General features: G+C 49.6%; 1 protein-coding gene across 1 annotated transcript; it reads right to left on the reverse strand.

Moving 5' to 3' along the window:
• Nucleotides 1-5593: 5593 nt before the first annotated feature.
• ARL11 (ADP ribosylation factor like GTPase 11) lies at nt 5594-8040 on the reverse strand. Its single transcript, XM_014732078.3, has 2 exons — nt 7667-8040; nt 5594-6868 (listed from the first exon to the last, which is right to left on the reverse strand). Exon 2 carries the CDS (start codon nt 6848-6850, stop codon nt 6302-6304), a length of 549 nt encoding a protein of 182 aa, XP_014587564.1. The 5' UTR covers nt 6851-6868; nt 7667-8040; the 3' UTR covers nt 5594-6301.
• Between the last annotated feature and the right edge of the window lie 783 nt (nt 8041-8823).

Here is an 8823-nt window from a genome sequence, read left to right on the forward strand (position 1 = left end):
TCTCCTCGCACAGAGGTTGGGAGACAGGGGCCCCATCTCCCTTGAGGATTACATTTCAAAGGGATGGTGCCCAGGTCCTCAAGAAAGACATTCCTGAGCCCTAAACCTGGCAAGAGGCTCATTTAGCTTTTAAAAAGATTTGCATACATTTCAAAGAGACAGAGGAAAGAATTTACAAGTTTTCTAAAGGAAATGCTCTAAGAAAAGGGAGGGAGGAGAAATATCTTCCCCTATTTTCAACAGGGAGTGTTAAGCCTCTTATGTTTAACCTGTATTTGCCCTTACAGGCCCAAGAGGTGGCAGCAAAGGCTGGGGTTTCCACCTCCCACTCAGGGACTCTCCCATCTTGATCCAGGCTCAGGCAAGAGGCACAGACTTATTACCACTCTCATCATTCCTGTCTGTCGGAAGGCAGAGGATGTGGGGGCAGGGGGGTTCCTGGAAGAGAGCAGCCGCCCCACCCTTGTCGACTTGCATCATGTTGGTTCTGAGGAAAAGGCGAATGTTTTTTGAGGTGACCTCACCACCTCACCTAAGGCTGAGGCTGGGACTGACGTGTCGACGAGCGACCTAAAGCCTCGAGGACGAGAAGGAAAGGCAAGGTCCCAGCTCACCCACGTGTTGGGTGACACTTTCAAGGACACAATTACCCCAGCCTCAGCCAGAGGAGGCGAGCGTGTAGAACTGTGAGGATGGACAACTGAAAACCAAAACTCAGCAGGACCAAACCAAAACTCCACTCCTGTGGTTCTTACTTTCACCACAGGATTGATTCTGACCAAGAAGGGAAGGAGAACAATCTTCAAAATCAAAGAGTCAGAAAGGGAGAAACTCAACCTTCTGCACAAAGGGGTAATCAGTTCTCCAAAGCAGAACAATTCTCATTGGACACAGCGGTTGCAGGAAAAAACCATCTGATTCGTTTATACGATTAAACCATCTGATTCACCTATGCATAAGAAGGAAACAGACACGTGCTGTTCTGACCTTACAACCACATCCGCTCTGCACATTCCCGCTCCTTGCCTCACTCTCATGGATTAATGGGGGGCTGATGGATCTGAAAGGTGTGGGTGAATTGGAACAGGGACCTCTGAGTGAAAAATACTTCTAGGGGAAGGAGAGCACCATTTAAAAAACAAAATAAAACAGAGATCAGGGGCGATCCTGGTGGCGTAATGGTTAAGTTCACAGCCTCCCCTTCAGCGCCAGGGGTTCTGGGTTTGGATCCAGCACGGACTTACACACTTCTCATCAAGCCATGCTGTGGGGGCATCCCACATACAAAATAGAGGAGGATTGGCACAGATGTTAGCTCATGGACAATCTTCCTCAAGCAAAAAAGGGGAAGATTGGCAACAGATGTTAGCTCAGGGCCAATCTTCCTCACCAAAAAATAAAATAAAATAAAATAAAAAATAGCACGACTTGTTTTCCCTGTGTTGTGGCTCTGTAAAATATATACATATAAATACATGTATGCATATATACATGTATCTTTGAGCAGAAAAGCAGGAGGGGAGGCCCTTCTGTCTACCCACCCAGGCTTCCATGTCCCCAAGGGCTCCGGCCTGCCTCAGGTGGGGAGGCAAGAACTGAGGCCACCCTGCTGACTACTGACCGCACCCCCTCTCCCCCTCCCTTCAGTTGGTGACAGCAAGGGGTGTGGATTCCCAGTGATAAGGGCCAGCCTTGACCTGTTGCCACTCCTGCTCCCTGGCGGGGAAGGCTAGCTCCCTCGTGGTCTTCAGGGAAGGTTTTGAAAACGGATGGGGTCCCACCCTCCCCCCAGAGCCATTAGTGTCAGGGTGGAAGCAGAAGGAGGGATTGGTAACCCTGGAGTGGGGAAGGCCAGGCCACTGCCCAGACACAGTAGCACATCCTTGCCGCCTCCCCCAACCCCCCGGGGCCCTGGCTCTGGGCCCTGCGCCTGGTCTCACTGGCCACCTCTAGGGGCTCAGCCTTTCCCGAGGCTGGGGTCCTGCCCTATACCCCACTACCTGTGCCAGCCCTTCCACACTCTCCTCTCGGGCACTTCTTGGCTCTAGGTCCCCACTTAGCACCCACCTCCCACACAGACTAAGAGTCAGGTCATTCTGAGTGTAACATGTTCTAGAAAGAGTATGTATGACTTTTTGTTGTTGTTTGAACTACAGAAGATGCCTGAAGTATAAGTTTGTGCTGCCATTTTGGCTCTCAAGCCAATGAGCCTCTTGGCGTTCTCATGTTTTGGATTTTGTTCTGGACAGTTCAGAGGACCTGGGGACTCCGTGCCATGACACTCGGGTCAATAGCTTGATTACTCACCCAGGTGTTTTATGAGCAAGTCTCAGTATCTGACATTGTTTCAGGCTTTGACAAAGGCCATAGGATGTAAGGGACGGCCTCTCATCTCTAGGAATTTATGCTATGTCTGGGGAGACCACATACTCACATGTGGAACCTCCCCAGTTAAGGCGGAACCATGTTGGGCACTAGGAAGGGGGCCCTGGCCAGTCAGCACCACAGGAGTTCAGAGAGAGGATGAACGGGGGCTGGCGTGTGCAGGCAAAGCTTCCTGCAGAGGTGGGGTCCGAGGGTCCTTAAACAGTGGGCAGGATTCCAACAGTAGGCGGGGAGAGGAAAACCTAGGTCTGAGGAGGAGCAGGGGAGTCGGGAGGCTTCCCTAAGTGTGTGTGACCCTGGAGGACTGCTGCCACCTCTGGGGTCACTACTGCAACTACAAGCACTGTCTGCTGACATGGAAGGTTGACAGGCCAGGGCACACACATAGACGGGAATCCAACATCCCAGGAGGGTGCCCCAGGGCCTTGCGTCCTGTAGGATTCCCATGCTCACTTCAGGCAAGGGGGCTTTTTCCAAGGGACCCGATGAAAGGCAACTTCCTGGGGCTTATTAAAACCAAGCACACCTCTCTTCAAGGATCTGGAGCTGTCGGCACACCCCCAGACCTACCTGCTGGCCCCCTTGTCCACGTTTCTCATCCCGCGAGGAGCACACACCTGGGCAAGAGCAGGGTGTGTCCCAGTGTCAGAGAGGAGACTGGCCTGGCTGAAGCAGGGGGACTGTCAAGAGAATGGGGAAAAGATGCCCACAGCATGATGGGGCTGCTGCGGTGACAGGATGTTCGTTCAGACCAATGTGCCAATAGTGTGCATATCAGTCAAAAGGCACTCTGGTCATCCTCTTACCTGTCTTGTTGCCTTCAGAATCCTCTCTCCACCCAAACATGGCTGCTGCACAGGTTATCTTCCTGAGTACAGATCTCATCATGTCACCCTCCTGTCAGCACCTGGGGAAGGCTCTGGGCCATGTACCAGAACACGTTCAGGACATCTAGCCGCATGATACATGGATCCTTTCCCCTTACAGAGTCAGAGAAATGTTGAGTAAACTATAACCAAAAAAATATTTTATTTTAATATATGCTGTCGTTGAGCAAAAGAAAGGGAAATCCTCAAGTGGCAACAATGAAGAGAGAAACCACATCCATACAGTTAAGTGTAAGCTGGAAGCCTGGAGCCCATGCAGATCCTAGAGGAGCCGAACTGAGGCTCTAGGTACTGGGCTGAGGTGACACATCTGTACGGAATGGGAGACGTGGCCTTACGCTTGCTGGGAGGAGAGAAACTTTTGGTCTGAGGTCAGCAGAAAAGCAAGAGCATCAAAGAGATACCCTTTCCTTAAAAGGGGATTCGAAAGTGCTGCCCACGAGCTCAGGGAAGGACGAGGAAGCACATAGCCTATCTTGGGACGTGGGCGCAAAGAAAAAATCATCTGACAGAAATTGAGACCCTGGAGCCCGTGCTCTCACACAGGAAAGGTAAAGCCTACTGAAGACAAGCTCACGATAAAAAGCAACAAATCACGTAAGGAAATGAGGCTCCGTGAGCACGAACCAGCAGGTGCATCAGCAGGGTACCTGGTGTCTCGAGGACTGCAGATAATGGAACAATCTGAAAGAAGCTATCAACACGTCCATACCCAGCATTTCAAAAGCAGAACCCGGAGGTTCTGGCCCCTGTCCCACACTGTTCCTCCTATGTCTACCTTCTCAGTTCATGCCATTCCAATCCCTCCTGTCATGTAGACTCAAGGTCTTGAGCCGTCTTCAAATTCTTACTCTCTCGGCTTTTTCCCTTGGAAACGGCTCTCAATTTCCTCATCTCTCTTCCTTTCCTCTGCTACTGCGATGGGTATCTAGCTGGTCTCCCTGCCTTCCCACCCCCAGGGTCCCCTCTTTCTCCTTATTCCGCCCCCACACTGCCACTAAGTTATCCTCCTAAACGTCAAGTCACATGATTTCACTTCACCAAGCCAAACTCCTGATTATGAAAGTCCAAGCCTTTCCCAACTTAAACTTTTTTTCCAGTTTTATTTCCTATTTAATGTGCCACCCTCGCCCACTCCTCCACCCCTACAGCCACCACTCGGGTTTACTTATCCTTCCTACACTCTCCCTCGTGCTTCCAAGCAGTCTCTTCCCTCGGACTAGATGCACCCCCATCGCAGCTGCTGATTGAAGGTCAACCTCAGCCTCAACCTTCTAGAAGTTTGTGGAACAATGAAGTCATCATTAGGGCTAGACATGTCTGGTTTCAAACTGCAGTTATGTCACTTAAGCTCTGTGCCTCAAGCAAGTTAAAACCTCTCCAAGCCTCAGTTCTTAATTCAATAAAATGGGAATGATACCTCCTTTGCAGAGTTGGGGGAATTAGAGATAATCTCTGACCCTGGTAAGTGCTCGATAAGCAGTTGCTGATTGAGCCTCTGTCCTCGCATTTTTATGGGAGCTATAGTCTACTGCTTCCCCAACCAGGGCTCCAGGAGGCCTGAGGCCTTGTCTCATTTGTCTTTGTATCTTTGCACTTTCCTGTGTCTGACTCAGGAAGTCTTGAAACACGTGAATTGACAAATATTGGAAAGAACTAGGCACACCTAACCTGAGGCAGGGAGGGAAGACTTTGGGTAGAGGGACCTTGCAGATCTGAGACGTTGGAAGGGTCTGGAAGGCCAATTTATATTGTGTCACTCCAGAGAGGGCAGAACTACCACCAGGAGCTATAAGGAGGCCGATGTTAGCCCAGGATGGGGAGGAAGAGCCAACATTTAGAGCTGGTTAACACGAGAGCAGATGCCAAATATAAGCCGTGTGCCATTAAAAAACTCAGATTATAGAAAGTATTCATTAATAACAAGAGTGATTTGTTTCTCTTATAGATATCTTCAAAATTCACACCTTCCGTCAGGAGGACCTGGTTCATATCTAAAAGCTCAGTGCCTTTTGCCACAAATTCAATGCTCTCCATATTTTTTTTTATTTAAAAAAAAATTTTTTTTAAGATTTTTTTTCCTTTTCCTCCCCAAAGCCCCCCAGTACATAGTTGTATATTCTTCGTTGTGGGTCCTTCTAGTTGTAGCATATGGGACGCTGCCTCAGCGTGGTTTGATGAGCAGTGCCATGTCCACGCCCAGGATTCGAACCAATGAAACACTGGGCCGCCTGCAGCGGAGCGCGCGAACTTAACCACTCGGCCACGGGGCCAGCCCCTCTCCATATTTTTTGATTAAATGAATGAATAAACAAATGAAATCATTGATTAATCTGATCTTTATGGAAACATATGTGCTACAAGAAGGAAAAAGAGAAGGAAAAAAGAAATTAAAAAATGAAGCGTTTTAGAAAAAGACCAACACAAGATGACAAAAGGGTAGAGAATAGTTACATGGGATTGGAGACGAGGATAAATTTTGGAAGGCCCGAACCCCTGGCTGAGCGCCCCAGTGAACTTCTAAACCCAAGATTCTGTGGGAGCAGCCTTGCTGGCTCAATCCTGCCGGCCCTGGCTGCTTGCACTCAGAGCCGTCAAGGCACGTGCCCAGGGACTACTAGGGAAAATTGCTCGTAAGATCAGGACCACGTCCAGACCATATTCTCATCGGATTTTGAAACCTCTTTCCCTCCGTGAATTTAGGTATTAATGTTACACAGCCACTTGTCGCTCTATTATTACAATTGCTCTGTTCACACTTAGTAATAAGTTATTAAATGAAGTTGGTTGAGGTATATTTTTATCCTTACAGTATCATTCAAAGAATAGTTGGTTTTCAACATAAAAACCAGTGCCAAAAGTCCCAAAAAGAAAACATCTTGTCCAAGAGCAGAAGGATTTCTTGTTTGATAAACTGAGTTTAAGATTCTCAAGGGTTGGCTGGTTCTTCCAGTTCAGACGAACCGAAGATAAGCTGCTTTGTGCAGGTCAAGACTTCCTGCTCTCCCCAGTCCCTGCCCTACCTGCGCTCACCTGGAGACACACCGCCTGCGGGACTTCAGGAGGCTCCTCAGGCTCTGCAGGGCCTCGGGCAGCCCCTGGCCAGTGAGGGCGCTGCAGGCCCGGAGCTCCCAGCAGCGGTCCTGGAATCTCTCCAGGCCCAGCCTGTCTCTGATCTCAAGCAGCGGCAGAGCATCAGGTGCCTCCTGCTTGTTAGCCAGCACCAAGAAAGGAACACCAGCCATGCTGGGGTTGTCTAGGACTTCCATGAGCTCAGCCACGGCCTCGGGCAACCGGGCTTCATCTGTGCTATCCAGCACATACACAAGGATGTCCGTGCCTTCTAGGTAGTCCTTCCAGTTGGCTCTGAGCTGAGTCTGCCCCCCAACATCCCAGAGAGTCAGAGATACATGCCCTGGGGCTTCAAGAGGCTCCACATTGAAACCGATGGTGGGCAGGGTCTCCACCAGCTGGTCGCCTTTCAGTTTGTACAGGAGCGTGGTCTTGCCGGCTGAGTCGAGGCCCATCATCACCACCTGGGCTTCCACCTTGTGACCTCGGGAATTCACAGAACCCATGGTGGCTGCTGCTAAATCCTAGGGGAGAAAGGCCAGGTGCACACATCAGCCATTCTTTTCTTAGGGAACACAAACCCATGCAGGCTCACGGAAGAAGAGAGGCTACTCCAAAAGCAGGAAGTGTCTTTACAATGTCAGGTTTCAAATGCAAGCCTGGGCTCTGAAAGGGCTGGGAAGTAAGGGCGGGTGAGTCACCATCAGCTGACCTCTCTCCAGGGGGTGGGGGCTGGGGGCAGGGAGGGGGAAGGCCGCTTCAGAGAAAGTGGGCTCACATTCCTCAGCAGTTAGAGAAGGAGGCGAAAGGAAGCTCCAGTCAGACATTCCTAGTTCAGTAGCAATGACCAAAAGATGTCTTCAATTCTTGCTAGTTTGTGGCTTTTAGCCTCCTGTTCCTCCTGTAAGCCTAGACCCTGAAATGGACGCTATCTTGGGTCCAGTGCACTGAGGGAAGAGGGTGGCCCCGGCTCATAGTAACTCCTGCTGCCCTTGGAACTCCCCGCAGGACCAGCAGCGTGCCCTGTAAACACTGGCTATTCATAAATACTGTCAACTGGGGACAAATTTACCAGTCAGAGCAAAGTGGTTTCTTCCAACGTCTTACCCAGGTAAATCACCTCTAGAACACTACTCACGTTTTTCAAGAATCTCAAATTTTAAGCCTAAGACCTGTTCCCAACTTAGTCAGAGGAAACCTGGCTGGGACAGGTGAAGGGACATCTCACCACCAGGAGAATATTTCAGCTGCCCCCGGAGGAAAATAAGACAGCCTCTGTTCATTCCTCATCCCGGGGGTAGAAGAGAAAACACTGAAGTTACCTCCGTGTTATTAGGCTGTGGCCCAAAGCTCCTCCTCTGCGGCTCCTGTGTGGCTGCTTTCTGCCAGTCAGTAATGTCCCAAGAGTGAGATGTGGAGGAAGTGTGGTGACTGCTGCTGTTTCTCTTTTTTCTGCTTCCTTTTCCCAGGTGGTTGGGGGTTGGGGCGGGCTCCACTGCCCCTCCCTCAGCCCTAGGGGTCCCTGAGCAGTCCTCTGGCTGGGAAGATGCCACCAGGACGTGGCCAGCCCTTCAGCTCTGGATAGGGCAAGGTCCAGCACCAACTCCTGATTCTTAGGAGCTCAGACTCAATGCAGGAAGGAGAGTGACCCTTCGGAGCTGTGCCCAAGATCGGCTCCTTTCTTTTTCTCTTCCCCTTACAATCCTGTGACCTCCTGGGTGGGGAATTCTGAGAATTGGGCCTTTTCCTTCCAGCACGTGCCTCAGTGTTTTTCTGCTGCCTGGAGATTCTGTCGTTTGCTTGGAACCATAGATGCTTTAAGAAACTGCCTAAGTATGATTAAAACACTCTAAAAAATAGGTGTATCGGTTGAAGGTAAACCGTAACAATTTAAAAGTTGTGTTACTGTGGCGGAACTATGGGCAACTAAAGTTATTGCTTAATTTTTTCTTGAACGATATCATTATGTTTTTCCCAGTAAAAATAATATCTTCAGAAAATATAATTTTTAAAAATTTGGCTGGTCAGAATTTGGTAGCTCTCTGACTAGGATCTGAGTTGTAACCAGTAACGTTCGTGTAGCGCTTTCTGCTTTCCTACACGTGACCTCATTAAAATGTCAAGAACCAAGTTGGGGGTTATTATGATGCTCCATTTTACAAATGAAGAAACAGGCTCAGACAGGGTAAATAATTTGCTCATGATCCTGCTGGGGTTTAGAATCATCTGTTTCTCTTTCACCTTGTCGTCTACTCACTGAGAAAGTGCTCTGTACACAGCTAACACTCCATTGTAATTGTGGTTGTCAGGCTATTATGTTTTCATAGGAAGCAGTGTTAGGAAAAGTCAGAGACATGGACGCCACTGCGTTAGGGCCTCCACTGTGTTATGTGTTGTTGACGTGACCATTGTGCTGCTCTTTTGAGGGCCTGTGGGTGTAGGCTCCTGTCGTTTTGCAAAGGCCGGGGAGTGTGGTGAG

This window comes from Equus caballus, chromosome 17 (genome assembly GCF_041296265.1).
Source record: "Equus caballus isolate H_3958 breed thoroughbred chromosome 17, TB-T2T, whole genome shotgun sequence".
Taxonomy (NCBI): domain Eukaryota; kingdom Metazoa; phylum Chordata; class Mammalia; order Perissodactyla; family Equidae; genus Equus; species Equus caballus.

Coding starts and splice junctions, on each gene's coding strand:
- ARL11 (XM_014732078.3), bottom strand. CDS start 6,850: ATGGGTTCTGTGAATTCCCGAGGTCACAAGGTGGAAGCCCAGGTGGTG.